This window comes from Mixophyes fleayi, chromosome 1 (genome assembly GCF_038048845.1).
Source record: "Mixophyes fleayi isolate aMixFle1 chromosome 1, aMixFle1.hap1, whole genome shotgun sequence".
Taxonomy (NCBI): Eukaryota; Metazoa; Chordata; class Amphibia; order Anura; family Limnodynastidae; genus Mixophyes; species Mixophyes fleayi.
The window spans coordinates 142069169-142090066 of record NC_134402.1 but is presented as its reverse complement, the minus strand read 5'-3'; the positions used below and the strand labels follow the sequence as shown (position 1 = coordinate 142090066).

At 42.3% G+C, this 20898-nt stretch overlaps 1 protein-coding gene across 2 annotated transcripts in view; it reads right to left on the bottom strand.

The window, feature by feature from the left end:
* The window catches only part of MANBA (mannosidase beta), a 94493-nt gene that overhangs the window by 19380 nt on the left and 54215 nt on the right, over nt 1–20898 (bottom strand). For both annotated transcript variants that reach the window (XM_075201015.1, XM_075201025.1), the window contains exons 7-10: nt 20734–20844; nt 13936–14087; nt 11832–11949; nt 11026–11112 (exon numbers count right to left, since the gene is read on the bottom strand). In XM_075201015.1, the coding sequence (XP_075057116.1) occupies nt 11026–11112; nt 11832–11949; nt 13936–14087; nt 20734–20844 (468 nt within the window). The remainder of the gene's footprint in view (nt 1–11025; nt 11113–11831; nt 11950–13935; nt 14088–20733; nt 20845–20898) is intronic.

Genomic DNA, 20898 nt, shown 5'->3' with positions numbered 1-20898 from the left:
TAGAATAAAAGCAGTCATACAGAGAATAGCAATCAAAAGCAGCAACACACAGAGATCAGCACACATATATAAAACAGGCATGCAGAGAAGTGGTAAACTGGAGCAATCTATGATATTGTATCACATTGAACTGCATTATATGTGTGCTGTATTTACTGTGTGTAAGATTTTATTTGCAGGCTATTGAAAATGTAAACGTGATTAATTGGAAGGCAGCAGAAGCTGATAGTAAGCTTTCACTCCCTCATTTGCCGATACGGCATAACTTGTATCCGGTAACAAAAAAAGGGAAGATGGTATGGAAAAACTGATAGGTCCTAAACCATATTGGCAAACGGTGTTAGAACTTGCTTATAAAGACATAACGGCAAGACATTTATGAGCATAGAAAACCTCTGAGAGTATATTACAGCAATTTTTCTGGCCAGGGGTCCATAAAGATGTTTAGGATGCTATGCATCCTGCCCTGAGCCCCAGTACAACGTTCTGAGGCTACATTTTAGGAGCCCTTTAGTTCCATTACCTATTATAGAGGTCCCATTTGAATGAATACCTTTGGATCTAGTTGGGCCTCTAATAATGTCTACCCAGGGTCATCAATATATTCTAGTTATAATGGACTACGCTACCTAGCATGCAGAAGCAATACCATTACACAGTACTTCAACTAAAACGATAGCTAGAGAACTAGTCCATGTCTTTAGCAGCATGGGAATACCTAAATAAAGCCTGACTGACCCCATTTATGTCAAAGAAAATCATGAAGGAATTATGCAGGTTGTACAAGGTCACTCACCTTAGGACCTTACTTTACCACTCCCAGACCTATGGTTTACTAGAAAGATTTAAAAACCCTAAAATATAAGCTAAAAAAACTGGGATTACATTATTTATTGGAGCAGACAGAGTGTACAATGGTAATGCCCAAGTGCACACCTTTGCTTATCAGGAGTACTTGTATTAGGTCCCACAGTGGAAAGTAATTTTTTGGCGAAAGACCAGGGGTTAAAGTTATCTTAAAGCCCAATTTAATACTAAAGAGGCTGTTCCATGGACATTAAAAGATGCTGGAATTAAGCATAATTGGAGGGTAGTATAGTGATTGGTCAAGCCCCAAAGTCCTGATTCCAAAACTGGACAGGAGCTTCTGCAATGATTTTCTGAAAACCTAACTCTATGTCTGAATTGGATGCCTCCCCTTTGTCCTATATGGATGAGTTAATTAAAAGACTCGGAACATCCTGATACCTCCACACTCTAGTTTTAACAAGAGTAGTGGCAAGCACCATTAACAGAGATAGGGCAAAATAAAATTTTGCCTGCTCAACGAAAGGACTGTTTCAATACAAAGTGTTACCATTCGGATTACATGTGGCGCCAGCCCATCTCAGAGAATGTTGATAAAATTTTAAGACCCCACAGACAATATGCTGCTGCCTATCTTGAAAATGTAATCATCCATAGTCCTGATTGGCAGTCACACTTACCTAGGGTACAAGTGGTGTTAGACTCAGAGGCAGGGTTAACAGCCAACTGAAAACAATGGAATGGAAGATAATAAATACCTTGGGTACAATATAGGCAGAGGTTTGGTCAGGGCCTGATTAAGGGTTCTGGCCGCCCTAGGCTAATACGGCCGCAGCGCCCCCCCCCCCCCATCCCTCCTCCGAATATATAGGTGTATAGGAACACTCCTGAATATGAATGTTCAGGTGTATTCTCCAGCATTCAAAATTAGACAGATTGTGCCATTGTCTCTTACCTGTTCTTGCTCTTCTCTCTTGCAACTTTGTTATCCTCTCGCTGGCTTCTGGAAAGTTGGCGTCTGGTTTTGAAAATGCAAAAATGTATTATAATGCAAACCCTGAATGATTAGGCCCTTTAGTTAAAACAAAACACTCCATTATGGCCAGCTAAAAGTACCCCATTGGACAGGCATATATAAGCAATATCTGAATACTTGTTGTCAATCAAATACAAACCTCTACCAGCCCCATCTCACTAATATTTAGTATTCTAGTGATTGCTGAGACCACCCATGTGACCACCACACAATCATTCTGCCCCCCCCAAGCTGCTCTATTTTTTTAAATACCCCCTGCAGCCATTTTCCTTAACCACAACCCCCCCCACAGCCATTTTCCTTAACCCCTGCTGCAGCCATTTTCTTTACCTCCCACCCTGCATCCATCCCCCTTGCAGCTATTTTCCTTACCTCCACTCTGCTAGCTAGCTATCCCCCCCCCCGTCACATCAAAACTCCCCCAGTCACATATATCAGCCCCCCTCCTCTGCCCACCTTCATACATATCAACCTCTCTCCCTCCCTATAGATTTTCATGGCAGCCCCCCCCCCTCCCACCCTATAGATTTGTATGACAGTCCCCCCTCTCCCTCCCTATAGATATGCAGGGCAGTTCCCCCTCCTCCCTATAGATATGCAGGGCAGTTCCCCCCCCCCTCCCTATAGATATGCAGGGCAGTTCCCCCCCCCCCCTCCCTATAGATATGCAGGGAAGTTCCCCCCCTCCCTATAGATATGCAGGGAAGTTCCCCCCCTCCCTATAGATATGCAGGGCAGTTCCCCCCTTCACTTACCTGTAGTTGTGCCAGCGTCGCTCCTCTCCTCAGATCAGCAGATAGGAAATGAAGACGTCCTGCTTCCTGTCTGATGCACAGCAACAGGCAGCCTGGCGATTGGCTGTGTGTTGCTAACCACTGACCACCAATGCTTTTGATCGTCGAGCCCTCCACCCACCCCCCGCGGCGACCCCTCCCTCCCCCACCCCGTAAAAAAAAATGAATGAAGAAAAAAAAAAAAAAATACCCTTTCACTGAACTTACCAAGGGCAAACAGATACATGATAAGGTGGAATCCCAAAGCAGAAAAGGCTTCAAAAGTAGTGTGAGGATACCACCCTTAGCTGGGATGGAAGTTACCCTCTGTGGGATTCAACTCACTCGGGTAGACCAAGATATATCCAAAATAAGACTTTATTACGACAGCACAACACCACAAGACGTTCACAAGTTACAGGGTAAATGGTAGCACGTATTCTCCAGCAGCCTCCTGCAGTCAGCACTCCAAAGTCATAATCTCTGTCCCTTTCAGGGTCTTATCCTCCCGCAATATTACCACTACCGTTTAGCAAAACAGTTATGGTGTCTCCTAGCCTGGGTTACTAGCTCACACCAACCCTGTCCTGGTAGGGTTCCCTCCAGCGGCACCACAGTGCCTGGCCCAGAGTCCTTTTCACTGATGTCTTCTACCCCAGGATCCTCCAAACTAGCATCCCCCCTGGCATTCTCCTCGCCCTATATTATTTTCTCTGTACCCAGGAAATAGGGTCAAATGTCTCCAACCTCCCCTTTACAGAAGGGGCCTCCCAGTCAACAATTTAGCTGCTAGACATACTGTCCCTGTTACCTTGATTAGACAATAGAATGGCTTGACTCAATTAGCTGTTTTGGCTGGATACACTACACATGGGGTTACAATAGTACATCAAGGAATGACACTGCACGCTTACATGGAACAATAAGACTTTTGACACATGATATCAGCAGGGTTACACAATATAAGTCTGTGATACCTTTTGATACAATTACATTTATATTGACACATATTGATACATTTCCCCATGCTATTTCAACCAATATATTACTGTGGAGGCACATTGCATATGAGTAGAAGTTCTAACCTCATTACCTCTCAGGTTATCTGTTGACCTAGCTAATTAACATGGGCTGCCAGCTAGTTAACTCAGACATTGTTCTGATAACAAACCTCATCTCAGCTGCACCCCATACAATACACATTTGAGACAAATGGTAATTACATTAGCTACCACAAGCAAAATGACTGCTGCTGTTCTGATATTTTCACACAGTATGGCAATATTGTTTCTATTTATACTACATACAATATCACAGGTAATAGTATGGGCAAAATGTGTCTAATAACATGAAATAATAATACACATAATACACCAATGCTCTGGTGTATATACTTAGACTGGGCCAAGGATTAAAAAGTACAATAAACCGTGAGAAACGGGTGATGATTACATAGTTCTCAGTCCAGTAGTACCCCGTTTCCTCACATTCCTCCCCTACTTTTTAAACTTGAGCCCCAGTCTCTTCTGCAGACACTACTGCAGGTTTTATGTGGTTTCCCACGAGATGAACCAATTTCCTGCTGGGCTGTGCGCAGCCTCCAGCGTTCACTTGCTGCACCTTGTTATATTCTTGTAGCCGCCAGCACCTATCAATTCCCAGAACCTCTGCGGGAAGTCTCGGTCTCCTGCTCCAGTAGCTACTCTGAGCCCTGCTGTCTAAGAGCCTTACCGACTGCCTTTCCCTGGTTGTCTGGGGTCCTGTCTGGCTACGCCTCCCCCTTTCCCAGTTCCCTTCTGCACTGGGATTACTCATTTCCCCAGTCTGCACCCGCTTATGCACAGGGTTCTTGCAGGAATCCTGCTGCACACTATCTCCTGCAGGGACTACTGAGAGTAACATCACGCAGTCATCAATGTCCTGCTTTTTATGCTGCCTTTTACCCTCCTGTGTCCGAATGTCACTGTTGCAGCCATGCCCTAACATATTCTTGCAGTCTGCACAGTTGGCTATGTAGCGGTCTACATCCCTCGCTAAACCTAACCACATGAACTGCTGTCTGAGCCTGGCTCGTGTTCTCCTTTTTCCTCTGTGATCGGTACCCACTTCCCCATGGGCCTGAGCTATAAACCGATCCCGATATTCGGGTGGGACTACCAACCTGTACTTATGATTTGGGCTGGACACCGTATACAGTAACCCATCCAACCAAGCACAATCCTCTACCACCCCAGTCTTATACGACATATCTGCTAGTGCCCGCATCCCTTCTAGATCTGGATCTAGTAGCTGGGCTTCTTGCAGTCTAGATTTATCCTCCTCCCCCAGGACTAACCCCCCCTCAGGATGGTCTTGGCTACTCACCCTCAGAGGCCCGGAGATGGTAAAGAAAGGTTGCTGATACCCGTTAGTTACTGGCGTGTAGAAGTGGTTGTTCTTCCTCTGCCTGGGGCTCACCTTTCTATGGGCTTTTCCAACAAAATAATTCCTGAGGTCTTGCCCCAAATCATTGCCCAAAATCACCTCATTGGACATTCCTGCCATAACTCCAACTTCTACCAGGTTGTTACAATGGCCCCAATGCAACTGGACTTGGGCTGTTGGAATCTCTGCCCATCGTCCATCCTCCATCCTAATTTTAAAGTACTTGTTGGGGATAATTCTTCTGGAATCCACCAACTCGGGGCGTACCAGGGTGATGGCTGCCCCACAGTCTCTAAATCCTTGGGCTTTTCTGCCATCCACCCATACAGGTTTCAAGTGCCTGTAAAGGCGTCCTCCTGTTGTTTGCCTCATGTCAGCCACAGCATTGCAAGTGGCCTTTACCCCCCTCGCCTCTGGCGCATCAGGGTGGTAGTGTTTGTTTTTCCGGGGGTGGCTCCTGCCAACAACCCCCGTGGGAGGGAATTGGTCTAATTGACCTCCTTTCCTGGGACACTGCTGTTGAAGATGTCCCCAGTATTCACATCGAAGACACCACTTCCCGACTTGTCCCAAGTGTGGTATTGCTTGTCCTTGACTGCTGGGTCGCCTTTGGCCTTCACTCTGCCCCTTTTCTGCTTTATCCCAGGACTGTGGGTTACACTTTGCCACCCAATCCTGAAGGCTGGAAAATATCTCAGTCAGCCCTGCTTTTACCAGCTCAAGTCCTTTTCTCCGGATCCACTGACTGAGGACGTGCTGCAGCTCTTGACGAAGCTGACCATAGTCATAGCTTCCACTGTGCACTGCTGACTGGCCTGGGGTGGGGGATGTTTGTATTGTAGCTGCAATCTCCTGAATCCTTACTGGCTGCTCCTGGTCCTCATACAACTCCTTGGCTTTCAGGATTTCTGCAACATAAGTCCCAACTTGGGTGCCTTCCACTGCTGGGACCTCTGCTATTTTCATCCTGCCCGCATTATCGAGTAGGCACAGGTCCCATTTGCATAGTTTTTCCACTAGTTGTGGCCTGAAGTCATCCTGGGTAGTAGCAATTTCCCTTGTCTGGCATAATCCCCGGAGTTCATCCAGTTTTAGGGAGTTATACTTGATCATGTCTCACGTTTCTTGCAACTCCTCTGATAGGCTTCCTTTGGGTGCTGTGTAGCCCGTGCTGTGCTGTACCTACAAGGCCCTTGGACTGCAACCGCTTGCGTCCCTTGCAGCCTTCCCGGTTCTTGCAACACCGGGCCGAGTGATCCCACTGCTTGCCACCAAATGTGAGGATACCACCCTTAGCTGGGATGGAAGTTACCCTCTGTGGGATTCAACTCACTCGGGTAGACCAAGATATATCCAAAATAAGACTTTATTACGACAGCACAACACCACAAGACGTTCACAAGTTACAGGGTAAATGGTAGCACGTATTCTCCAGCAGCCTCCTGCAGTCAGCACTCCAAAGTCATAATCTCTGTCCCTTTCAGGGTCTTATCCTCCCGCAATATTACCACTACCGTTTAGCAAAACAGTTATGGTGTCTCCTAGCCTGGGTTACTAGCTCACACCAACCCTGTCCTGGTAGGGTTCCCTCCAGCGGCACCACAGTGCCTGGCCCAGAGTCCTTTTCACTGATGTCTTCTACACCAGGATCCTCCAAACTAGCATCCCCCCTGGCATTCTCCTCGCCCTATATTATTTTCTCTGTACCCAGGAAATAGGGTCAAATGTCTCCAACCTCCCCTTTACAGAAGGGGCCTCCCAGTCAACAATTTAGCTGCTAGACATACTGTCCCTGTTACCTTGATTAGACAATAGAATGGCTTGACTCAATTAGCTGTTTTGGCTGGATACACTACACATGGGGTTACAATAGTACATCAAGGAATGACACTGCACGCTTACATGGAACAATAAGACTTTTGACACATGATATCAGCAGGGTTACACAATATAAGTCTGTGATACCTTTTGATACAATTACATTTATATTGACACATATTGATACATTTCCCCATGCTATTTCAACCAATATATTACTGTGGAGGCACATTGCATATGAGTAGAAGTTCTAACCTCATTACCTCTCAGGTTATCTGTTGACCTAGCTAATTAACATGGGCTGCCAGCTAGTTAACTCAGACATTGTTCTGATAACAAACCTCATCTCAGCTGCACCCCATACAATACACATTTGAGACAAATGGTAATTACATTAGCTACCACAAGCAAAATGACTGCTGCTGTTCTGATATTTTCACACAGTATGGCAATATTGTTTCTATTTATACTACATACAATATCACAGGTAATAGTATGGGCAAAATGTGTCTAATAACATGAAATAATAATACACATAATACACCAATGCTCTGGTGTATATACTTAGACTGGGCCAAGGATTAAAAAGTACAATAAACCGTGAGAAACGGGTGATGATTACATAGTTCTCAGTCCAGTAGTACCCCGTTTCCTCACAAGTAGCTTTATGTACTCAGCCAGTGTTGGTAACAGGAATTTATTGTGCAGACAGATGCCTCAGATATAGAGATAGGTATAGTTATGTCCCAGAATAAAAATGACCAGCATATTTATTCAAGAACCACATGCCCTCTCACACATAACTTACCAGGTGAGCACCCTTTCACATGCATTATATGTCAGCCATGCCTCCCCTACACACACACAAAATATGAGCCCTGTGCTGTCCAAATACATTTTATGCCAGATATGTGCCTACAGATTACTGTACAATGGACTAAAAACTATTCACCTCCTTTGCCATTATCATATATTGCTTTTTTCTGTCATCATGGAATCAAAATGAATTTATTTGGACTTCTTACTACAGAAAAGTGTGGGCACATGGCTGGTATATCATGTGTGTATGTGCCCAGACTGGTAAAATAATCTGTAGGCACATAACTAGCATAGGATGTGTTTGTGTGGGGACCTGTAAAAGAATGGTGTGGTATATCAAATAATATAGCAAGATGTATTGTAAGTCTATGTATATATTAATTGAATGATGGTTTCTTATACCAGTGGAATACACTATTATTGTTTTAGATTTCTTATTTTAATATTTCCCCAAAAAAGAGGGGGGGGGGGGGCTCTCCCAGAACAATTGACAAAACTGTCTAAAAGGGGAACTAAGTAAACAAAAAAAATAATCAGTGTTAGACTGGGGCATAAAGGGTACACCAGGGAAAGTTGTGGCAGGGACCCACCGCATAGCATGAATGGAGCTGCAGGGGGCGTGGCCAGCTTATGGAGAGGGCGAGAGCAGCCTGAACGGGTGAGAACACGCTTAGCGAGTGGTGTTGCCCATACCTCACAGGCACTGAAACATACAGGGCCTGAGTGATTAAGAAAAGCAAACCATAAAAAAGGGAGTAACTTTTCTCCTGACCAAAATCATGTTGCATTGGAGGGGGAGGTAAATTTAAAATATGATGGCAGATATAACATAGATAGGTCAACTTTAAGTTTCATTGTAAAAATAAAGTATAAATATCAAGTATTTGTGTGCTAGATGAAAAAGCAGCCAGTATTAAACTTATGTACAAAATAATAAACTAATTTGCACCCCTTATATTGTAACATGGTTTGTCCAGGATCATATTTACTCCTTTTTTTGACTTACATTCCTTAATGACTCTGGCCCACAGGGTTTAAATATTATGTTTTTTTTTATTTTATTAATCCTTTCACTGATTAAAATATAAATAAGCCGATATATATGCTGCTTATAGAGTAACCGTGGGTGCATGTTTCACATTACTTCTATATATATATATATATCAGTAAAAAAAATAAAAATCGAGTAAAAATGTCTCTGCTATTAACATCTCTGTCTAATAACATGCCAAGCCTGTGGCTTTAATGCAAGGGGGACCTCCTTCCATGCCAAACTGTCTCTTTGGGAGGAGTCTACATGAAAACACTCTGCCCGACACTTTGCGAGACTGCAGGCCAGGATGGGAGTGTGCTAGCCAGAAAATGTATAAACTTTAAGGCTATCAATTTAAGAGCAACACTAAAATTAATATCACATTTTTAAATTTTTCTCCTAAAGGCTTTTAAGTCTTATTCATATCTTACATGAGTCATTGGAGTAAAGTGACATCAGGACTTTATTTGTTTCTTGTGTTACATTTATTTTTATACGTCTGTTTTTTCCCTTATAAAATGTGTCTGGAGAGTGCAATCCGCCTACACCTGATTACCAACACTCCATAGGACGTGTGAAAACTAGTTCATTTTGTCGTAGGTAATTGAGGGTCTACAGCTACCCACTAACTTCCTCAAAATTTGCACCCAGCTCATTTAGATGTTTTGTGCTTACATGTTTTTGCACGTGGGAGAACACAAGGTGGATAACAGTATTTAAATAACTCTCTGATCCGTCCAGCTGCTACTTGTGAGGATCCGCCACAACAACAGCTACAGACAACAGGTGACGATGCACCATGAACATTGAAATCTTCACATTCTTACTTCAATCTGCACTTTGCTAAAGGTCAAGTTCATGAAGAATAAGAGACCATACCTGTATGCAGCCTTTATAAGGCTCTCAATGCTATCAATCTTTGCATGAGCAAAGCTTGAGTTCTGTTTCTCTGCTGGTGCTTCAAAGAGACTTGTTTTATTTGCTTAAATATCAACTTCTACCTTCTCCCTCATTAACTTCAGCTTTGTCCATCACAACTCGGAATCGCCAAGTAACTTAGCTGGTCATGGTGTGTCTTAGAAGAACAGCACAGTGGGTTAGTAGATAGCACTTCTGTCTCACAGCACTGGGGTAATGAGTTTGAATCCCAACCATGGCCTTATCTGTGTGGAGTTTGTATGTTCTCCATGTGATTGTGTGGGTTTCCTCCGGGTGCTCCAGTTTCCTCCCACACTCCAAAAATATAATAGTAGGTTAATTGGCTGCTATCAAATTGACCTTAGTCTCTTGGTCAGTATGTGTGTGTTAGGGAAGTTAGACTGTAAGCTCCAATGGGACAGGGACTGATGTGAGTTCTCTATACAGCGCTGCGGAATTAGTGGCGCTATAAAGCTATATTAGTGGCAGCATCAGGAGCTTGGTCGACGAGAATGTATACAAATAGCTGATGATGATAAGGAGCAAACTTTTGCACCCTTTGCTGTCACCATCATCTTGCCATACTAATCTGCATCGCTTCCCAGTATATTGTGTCTATCTTTGCAGTCCTGGCCAAAGACAGCATTTGCGCTGTGGTTACGCACTGTTACAGCTTCATAAGAGACCATAAAATGAGATAAATATTGTGGTCCAAGGAAACATAAGCTGGTCTCCAGCTAGATAGTTATTTTGAGTGTAAACTCGTACATTTCACCAATTACAAAATTTATATTAAACATGACTTAGGTGGAGATTGATAAACCAAAAACACAGACAAACCCTAGAGAAAACCTACTTAACTCTGCCAACAAAACCTAGAAATTACCCTTTCAGTAGAACAATGACTAAAGTAAACTTCTTTAATAAACTCATGATATGGATTATGAACTTAAGCTTTACAATCTAAATTTTAGACGTAGTAGCAAAACATGTACATCTCAAAAATGGAAACAAACATTTTTTTTAAAAAAAAATATATATATTCGCTTAGAAGTAGAAACAAAAAAAAAATAAGGTTAAAATAATGTTAATGACAAAAAACAGAAAAGTGTCATTATCTACATTGTATTGATACACTGCTACTTTTGTGCCTATAAAGAAATTGCAATTTAGATTAAAAAATAAATATATATTAAAATGTTTTAGTTTTAAAGACATACCACAATGACAGAACTAGTTTTAGAATAAAGTTATGTACTATAGGGTAATAACTGTCAAAAATGTTTTGTTTTTTAAGACATTAAGACCTGTTAGCCCTATTTTATATTTTCAGAACAAACAGCATAGTCGTATTTTCCATATGTTTCCCAAAATTCAAATAGATGTGCACAATGTACCTGGTGAGTGACTTCTTCTCTGACTGTATCCAAGAACCAATCATCAGTGGGATAAAGGGAACATGCAAACATAAAGTCATGCCAGACCTGCAATAACAACAAGAAATCAATGTATAAAGATGACTTATATCCAGTGACCAGAGGCTGGTTCTTATATTAAATACATGCGTCACCAGAAAAGGTTTAATATACTTTGGCAACCAACAGCCCCTCCAAAAACAAAAACAAAACACAACTTTATTTTAATCAACTTTAGCAATGAAATACTATACTATATAGGTACCCTGCTATTTTATATTCACTACTACAGTGTCACAGTTTATTAATTTCATTTTGAGCTATTTTCCCCACGCTTGTCACTAATTTTATTTGCATGATAGCAAAGTCGTATGCAGATATAAAATAAATGGTTTCCCCAAAACAAGAAAAAAACATTTACATTTGGCAAACACACAATAATATATTAAAGATGGAACATACCATTGGGTGACATGAAGCCACACAATCGTTCAAGTGTCAGAAATGGAAACAATGAGGATTGGCTTCATTGAAGCGGTGTTTATTGGTGACACCAACAAAAAAAAATGAGTACAATAATTTAGGGCTTTACAGTGCCCTTCTCCCCCCCAGAATAATTCTAATGTGACTTATGTTCAGTTTGATAAATCACTGATACTTGTTCATAAATATTTGTGTGGCTAAGAGTTTACTTTTATATATACATTAGCTTCCATTTTAAGATTAAGTGGTCATTTAAAATCATGCTATATTATTACTAGTAGAAATCAGATTGCAGAAGAGATTACCATTATTCCCAAGTCATCACACGTATTGTAGAACTCATCGCTCTCATATATTCCTCCACCCCAGACACGTAGAGTATTCATATTGGCATCAATAACCGACTGTAGCAAATTATGGAGCCTGTTGCAGAAAGAAATTACAACATTTAGGAAGTTTAAGACAGAATATTAAATAAAACAATAATATGAGCCTATAATTATGCCTTTGTTTCAGATATTATAAGATTCGCGTTTTCAAGCAAAGTGTGAATGTTCTATGTATATTTTAATGTAGTTCAAATATTTCCTCTGTATGTTGCTGAGGCTATGGGATGATGTCTATGAAAGCTATGGCTGTTTAAAAAGGGATAGTAAGGACTGAAGATGGGAGCTCTTGGTTGTAAAGTGTTCTGACCTGGCCCATCCTATGTTAGGGATGCAAGTATGCTCTCTAGCTTCTGTGTGTATCAAATAATGTATAAATGAAGCAGGTAGGCATGGACCAATGGATGACGGAGCATGATAGAAATTATACACAAGATAAAGGGTCCATGCTTAAACAACAGCAAAACAAACTTCTACATTCCTGACTTAATACTATGTAGGTTACTGTATAATCATATTACATGCACGTACATACTTACATATGTTCTTAATTAAATGAGGTTATCTTTTAATAACCAAGCAATGGGTACTTCCTTCTTCCTTAGGCAAAACCATGGAAGGTCCCCTCCAGATGCCAAAATAATAGACTCATATTGTAGTTGAATATGACAAAATTGACACAAAATATATAACCCAAATGTATAAATGACATACTACCCCAAGTAACTCATGACGAATTAAAGGAAAACAGACCCAGGAGGTTTGTACACTTTTTATAACTTTTTATAGCTTGCCTGAGCAAAGGAGAGGTATCCTCTGCTTCTATAATCAGAAGAGATGAAGGCCTACTAAAGAGTTCATTGGGGCTAACTGAAGTCTGTTTCACAGAAGTTCAAAATCATAGGCGCCTCCTCTCCTCTTACAAGGACAACCCTGAACTTTGCAATGGTGAGGGATACCTTAATCCCAGTTTACTATGACTAAAAGAGAGATCTAGAGGATGAAGGTCAGATACAAACTTTGCACATGACTTTACTGTTACCACCAATCTTGAACTCTGTCGTTTTAGAAATTCTGCATTTCAATTTCATTCTATATTGCAAATTAACCAATAAAAGACAGAAGCAATGGCTATAGGTTTACCCGACAGTTTGGAATATTTAGTAAACCAACACTACTGTCTGGTAGGATCAAAGCATAACACAAGAGAAAGTACACGTTAGAGGTTGTAAAACATACAAAGACCAAAACAGTTTCATTTATGATTTTCAGTATCAAGTTTTATATTGCTAAATCTTTGTTTAGAAGGCAGGTGGTTACTTGTTAAAGTAGTTTTATATCAACGTTTATACCAAGAATTAATTATATATTTTACTGCAGGCTGGTAGGAGCAGTACATTTCATATTATCTGGATTATTCTTATATTTCAGTTTGAAATTCACATATTACAGACATGTATAACTTGGGACATTTATTAATTTAACATACTTAGTTAAATAGTGAAAAGAGTAGCACTGGACAAAGTGAATGACAAAACCTCCCCATGATAATGGCATAGAATAAAAGCATTGCTGAAAACAAACAACATAACTGCAATGATTTCTTATGTATGTCAAGATTGAAATAAACTGGATATCACTGTTGCCGTATTGCTATAAATATCATCACATAAGAGCTGTGCTAGTGTAAAAGACAGGAGCTTTTAGTGTCCTGCTCAGGGAGTACGTTCTCTTCAGAAGCACTTAGGATAGCCACGGACTTGACATTTGTTGTGACAGTTTCTAACTACCACTTCATTATTTACAAAATCACCTGCTGTACATCTTAATTAAAACAAACAATTATAGGAGTGTGATGGGGAAAAAGGGCGATCTAGTCTAGTAGAATGTGATCTAATGTTGTATGACTTTACTTTCCTTTAACTGCAGATGCATTGTAAAGCAACTGCGATATACACAGAATATTGCCAACAGTTAGATACAGTCTATAGTGTTTTCCATGCCACAAGATTATAATCCTTACTTGTCAGAGTTGACTTTGTCTTGGAAAGAGTCAGCTGGTATCCAGTTGGATCCTTTGAGGAAAATGGGAACCCCATTGATCTTCATGTAGAAAGAGAGGCCAGGAGAGCCAATGATTGGCTCCTCAATGAGCTCCACAGTACGAAAATAAATCTGTGTAGGGAACACAACAAACATCTCTGTATTTTAAAGTGGGAAAAAAAAAATTCTAAATGATAAATGAATCACTGTCTGTGTGGCGAGATCCAGGTGGTAGGCACATTGCAAAACACAGGTTACACCCATTTGGCTTCTCCTCTCGCCAGCAGTTGCTATGTGATTGTATAAAGTGTATGATAGTTCATATAGGTTTTAAATGTTGTGATTTACAGTTCTTAACTATTGAATTACATATACTTGTGGTATAACCACAAGAAAGAGTTGTTTTCTGTGGAACTCCAGTCCAAATACAATTAAAAAAAAAAGAGGATTTATATACCTACGTTAAATCCGTTTCTCTGATTCCGTCTGGGGGACACTGCTTACCATGGGGTGTGAAGGGGAGCATGGGAGTTGGCACCTAGCTAGTTAATTTCTAGCATTGCTGACAGACCCCTCCCCTCCCCCCTACATACACCGGCCTCTTCCTCTTCCTCCTCAGTTAATTCAAAAAGCCCCAAGGAGAATGGTCAATCAAACAAGAGCATATAGAGGAAAGGCAGAAGGGAGGGATCGCAGTGTCCCCCAGACGGAATCAGAGAAACGGATTTAACGTAAGTATATAAATCCTCTTTTCTCTTTCATCCAGTCTGGGGGACACTGCTTACCATGGGGACGTTCTAAAGCAACTCCCTAAGGGTGGGACCGCTCTGAAAGCCCCGCTCGTAGAATTGTCTTAAATTGATAGAATTTGGTAAATGTGTGGACAGAAGACCAAGTGGCTGCCCTGCAAAGCTGGTCAGCAGAAGCCCCATTTCTTGCTGCCCATGACGCCCCTACCGATCTGGTGAAATGGGCCGTAAGTCTCTCAGGCACAGGCAGGTTAGCTGTCATGTAAGCCTGCCTAATAGTTGCCGTAATCCATCTTGCAATGGACTGTTTAGAGGCTGGCCAGAATCATATAGGACAAACAGAGAATCGGTTCATCTAATCCGAGATGTTCCTTTGACATAAATACGGAGAGCCCTGACCACATCTAACTTTTTCATAGACTGCCGATCAGAGTGAGAAGATGATGAAAAAACCAGAACTACAATTTCCTAGTTCAAATGGAAAGAGGACACCACTTTTGGAACAAAGGAGGGGAGTGTTCTCAGAACTGCTCTGTCCTCATGAAAAACCAGATATGGCCGCCGGCAAGACAGAGCTCCCAATTCCGATACCCTATGTGCCGATGCAATTGCTAAAAGAAAAACAACCTTCCAGGTCAAACACCTAAAATCTGCCTCAGGTAAAGGTTCAAAGGGAGGCCCTTTAAGCATGTCCAGTACCAGGTTAAGATCCCATGGTGCTGTAGGTGGAACATAGGGAGGTTGAATATGTAAGACTCCCTGAAGAAAAGTCTTGATATCTGGCAAATCCACTAATTTCCGATGAAAAAAGACTGACAGTGCCGATACCTGAAACTTTAGGGAACCTAAACGAAGACCTGTTTCCAGCCCATGCTGAAGAAAAGCCAATAAGCGAGGGAGGCGGAAGGAAGACGTGTGATATGACCTATTTTCACACCATCTGATATAGGTTCTCCAAATCCGCTGATAGATGCGAGCCGAAACTGGTTTTCGAGCTTGCACCATAGTGTTAACTACACTAGAGGAAAAACCCCTAGCCCTCCAGAGGCTGGCTTCAACCTCCATGCCATTAAACTGAGCTGAGGAAAATTCTGGTGACTGAAGGGAACTTGAAGAAGGAGGTCGTCTTGTGGCGGAAGACAAAATCCTTAACTTATCGGAAGACCCCCTTGCCTTACTCATCTGAGCATGTGAGGAAGAATGGGAATCGGAGGAACCAGGTATCCCAACCTGAGCACCCATGACATCGTCATTTCGTTCACTGCCACCGCTAAGGGATCTCTTGCCCTTGCTAAAAACCTGTGAACCTTCTTGTTGTGTCTGGAGGCCATGAGATCTATATCCGGAAGACCACACCTCTGAACTAGAGACTGAAATACATCCGGCCATCATTTGATTTCGACTTAGATAGTCGGCCTCCTAACCCCTTATTCTTGGAATGAATACTGCCGAAATTGCCGGAACCTATTGTTCTGTCCAACAAAAAATCTGAGCTGCCTCCTACTATTACTCGAATCATCTCTAAGATACAATATAGCTTTGAGATGGAAACAACTGATACGCCCTATGCCTCATCTGCATCAGCCCCTATTATAAGATGGTTCAGATAGCATAAATATATCACTGATGGCCCAGGGGTTCCCCAGGATATCTCTGGTTACCCAACGACTCATTCACCAGCGACCCTTGTAGAATCCCCCCAGCCCATTGACCAGCTCCCATCCCCGGGTATTCTCCCCCTAGAAGGGCTATCTTCCGACAACCACATTGAAAGTTAAAGCGAATATGTCTTACTGTCTCTTATATTTGTGAATACATACTGTTGATACTGTGTGCCTTGGTTTAATTGAGTGATTCCTTTCCCCCCACGTGGGGAACCCCTATGTGTGTCCCATTGTATGTACTTTCTTCTCCCCCCCCCCTTTTTTTTCTGTACCCCAAATACTTTTGCAAAATCTGAATAAAAATATTGATGCAAAAAAAAAAAAAAATCTGAGCTGCAATCTTCATTGCGGCTGCACTCCTGGTTCTTCCCTGCCTGTTGACATATTCCACAGCCGTGGCATTGTCGGACTGAATTCTGCCAGGGTGGCCCTAAAGGAGGGACTGGGCCCCCCGAAGGGCTAAAGGAATTGCCTACAACTGTAACACATTTATTGGTAAGGCTGATTCCTGGACTGACCAAGGTCCCTGGAGCCAGAGAAGCAAGATTATCATCCCCCAACCTCTCTGGTAATGGGAGGACCCCACTATGAAACTTAGGCTGCAAATGACTCTTTGTAAAAGAAGAGGCAACAGACTTGTATTGCCTGACTTCCTGATCGCCCTCGGGGTAGAAGTGTAAAAAAAACACCAATGTGGTACCGGACCCAGCAGGTCTAACATGTACCCCCCTGCTATAATACCCCGAATCCAAGTGCCTTGGGATGACGCTGCCCACTGTTCCCGAACAGAGACAGACATTTCCCCCTGCGGCGCCACCTCTGGCAGAGTAGAGTGGTCGTCAGGACGCAGGCTTCTCCTGTGTCCTAAAGGCCTGGCGCCTAGCCGCAAACGAGGATCTACCCCTGACTGAGGAGCCTCAAACATTTGGCTGTCTACCTCTTAATGACTGTCCTCTAGGCCAGGAGTTCCCTCTAAAAGGCTGACTAAAGGAGCTGACCCGAGAAGTCCTGCCCCTACCTGAGAATACCGGCAAAGAAGTGCTTTTGCCCCCTGTTGCCTGGGAAATCATAGTATCCAATTCCGGCCCGAACAAACCTGCTGCTGAAAAAGGAATGGATTCAACGGACTTCTTTGATTCCGAATCTCCTTCACAGGATTTCAGCCATAACGTTCTTCTTGCTGAAATGGATGCAGCCTGAATAGAGGACACAGACGCTGAGCCGCCTCATAAAGGTACCCCAATGCCTCTTTCAGATGCAAAGCCAGGGGAAGTAACTCCAAGTCCTGTAAGGCCTCTGCCAGTTGGTCTGCCCATGTTTCCATGGCTCTAGCAACCCAAGCTGAAGCAAATGTGGGTCTAAAGGAAGAACCCGCAGCCACAAATATAGATTTTAGCTGGGATTCCACCCTGCGATCATTGACATCCTGCAGAGTTGCCGAACCTGGGACTGGTAGTAAAGTGTGTCTGGCCAAACGGGCTACTGGAATATTTACCTTAGGAATAATCTCCCAGCGGGCCACATCTTCCTCCTGTAATGGATACAGGGAAGAGAACTTTCTGGGAACAGAGAACCTTCTATCAGGCTGTTTCCAGGCTCCCTCTGCAATATCTCTAAGTTCTACCGAAGGGGGAAAACGAATAGCCTTCCTTTTGGCCTTCTTAAAGAGACTTCTATCTCTAGGAGTAGGATCCTCCGGTTCAGGGAGGTCCAACGCCTCTCTTACCGCTAAAACCAAATCATTAACAAAATGGCTTTTAGGGTCTTCTTCCTGCACCAAAGGTTGCCCCTGGTCATGATCAGAATATACTTCCCCCTCCTCCTCAGAAACCCCCTCCGGGTCTGAAAGGACCATAGGATATTAGTGGGTCTAGGCCTCTTCCTCTTAGCAGGCGGGATGTTTGGGGATTCAACTAACTGGTTTAGTTTATCCAAACCCTTAATAAAAGTTGCGGATCATGCCGGCTCTGTGGGAACAGGGGCCTGGTCCGTAAGCAATTTGGAAGGAAGGTCCCGGCATAGACTCTTCAAAAGAACCTGTGGTAGCAGGAAGGCCCAAAGGTGTACTAGCACTATTAGCCACCGCGGCTGCCACAGTAGACATCAGCTGATTGGACTGTGACACCATCTGTGCTAAAGAGGAAACTGACTGTCAGGGAGGCCACCCAGGCCGGTTCCTCTGTCAGTGGGGCTGCAACAAGCTGGGATTGCGTAGGGGGACCCCCTGCATCGCAGACAGAACATAGAGCCAACGGGTCCCTCTGCCCACTAGGTAATTTTGCATTACATTTTGAACAAGTGAAATACTTTACTTTAGGGCCCTTTCCTTTATCTGTCATTTTACAAAGGAAGGCACACCAAACATTCAGACTTAAATTTAGCTGTTAGAGAGCGAGAGACAGCATAGAAAACAATATGAAAAAGAACAGGCATAAAAGTTATACTTGTAAATTATTAAACCAAAATAAAATAACTTGGCAAGTGGGAGAACTATAATATAATTTCCACTAGCCCACTTTGCAGTCAGCAATACAATAATATATGTATAAATCAGATACTTAGCCCAAACAGGGGAGAAGTCCAACAGCAGTGCCTGGTGTCTGCTCCCTCTGATCTGTGTCCTTTCCCGGACTTATATTTGGCGCCAAAAAGGCTGGGCTAATCCAACTTTCCATGGAGAGCAGGGGAGCTCTATATCATAGCTCCCCCCCTTCTGATAATGCTGTCTCTCTGAAGTGCTTTTCCTGCCCCATTAGCGGGGAGGAGAAGAAAACAAATAGTATATGGCAGAGTAGTGGAGACCTCAATTGAGGTCTCTGCAGCGGATTTTCACCCCGATGCCCCCTCCTATGTATGAGGGGGGATCTTGGTATGGCCCCCTTCCGTTTCCTCTCCTCCGCGACTATATTTTTTCATTCCGATAACCGGCCCTCCATGCCTAAAGGCAGCGCCGGTTATCGGTGAGGCCCCAAGAGTGACAGCGGTCCGGAGAGACTGCTGGTCACTCTGTATTCAAGCACCCTAATTTGCTCTGGCTCTCAGCTGACAGAGCAGTGCCTGCGCTGCTGTTCTGTGAGTGTGCTCTCTATAATAGAACACACTCCCAGGTCTGCCCAAGATATTCTCCTACAAAATAAACAAGAAAATAAAATAAAATCTAGCAGCAACTAAAACAGTGCCTAACTCCATGGGCACCTAGAAAAAACTGAGGAGGAAGAGGAAGAGGCAGGGGTATGTAGGGGGGAGGGGAGGGGTCTGTCAGCAATGCTAGAAATTAACTAGCTAGGTGCCAACTCCCATGCTCCCCTTCACACCCCATGGTAAGCAGTGTCCCCCAGACTGGATGAAAGAGAAATATTTTTTATTTTTATATTCTAAAATATTCATATAAATTGGTATGCAGAGGTGAAATACAAAATGAAGTAAGTGTAAAAGCAAGATAAAATAATAAAAGCCAAGTCCCACTGCAGGATTCACATAATGTGTGTATTAATTCTCAAATTGTTATCAGACAGCTTCATTTTAATTACTTGCACATAAATCCATATTGTGGAAACTACCAGTGCAGTGTAGATGCTGTATGTCTCACTGATCCACTCTATTGAAACACACACTTATGTCCACTTTATAGGTACCTTGTGTGTGTTAATTAATAATCACGTTGTATAGCACCATCTGCACACAAATTCATATGATGAATAATGTCGGAGCAGTGCCAGCATCATGTGTCACACATATCACTTAGATTTCAGCATACACTTATATCAGCTTAAATAGTTTGTTAAGTGCACAAATTTGTATCTGCTTAATATACACACTTATATCCATGGTTTGACACTAGTATCCATGGATGGGGAGACAGTTCTTCTATTCTATTCTTGACATTTTGAAAGTTTAAATGGTGAGAAAGAAAATGATTCAAGAGATCATTATTAGTATGTCATGTGTACATGATTTCCAGAAAAAGCAAACTATAACCAGGAGAAGTGGGTATTTAGTATAAAACAGCAAAAACAACATGGTGGCTTGAAACGTAATTCAGTAATAAATAACACAGTAAAAGAAAAGCTATAAAACAAAGTAGTATAAAATGTGGGGTTTGGCTTTAGCACTAAGTATATTGTTTACTTTTCAAAAAGAGTTACATGTAAATGCTTCAGGTTTCTAAACAGTTTCCTCTAGTTGTTAGGGAGACCTCCTGCTCTGGATATAGGACTAGGAAAAACACATTATACAAAGAATAGCTGCTAGTACCACTGATGTTCAGAGTTGATGACAGAAGCAAAGTGGGAAAAAAAAGTATTAATATCTATTTATGTTTTTTATGGTAGGAAAAGCAAATTAAAAGAAAAAAAAATGTCAAACCTTAGCTGTTTTAATAATAGCGTATTCCCCCTCAAAGTGAAAAGAGACAGACATATTGTAGCTGGTTTGCAGTCCATAACCATTTGGCCACCACAAATCTACAGATACACTCTGGAATAAAATGGTGAAAATATTTACTACAGCATTACATTATAACCATGACAT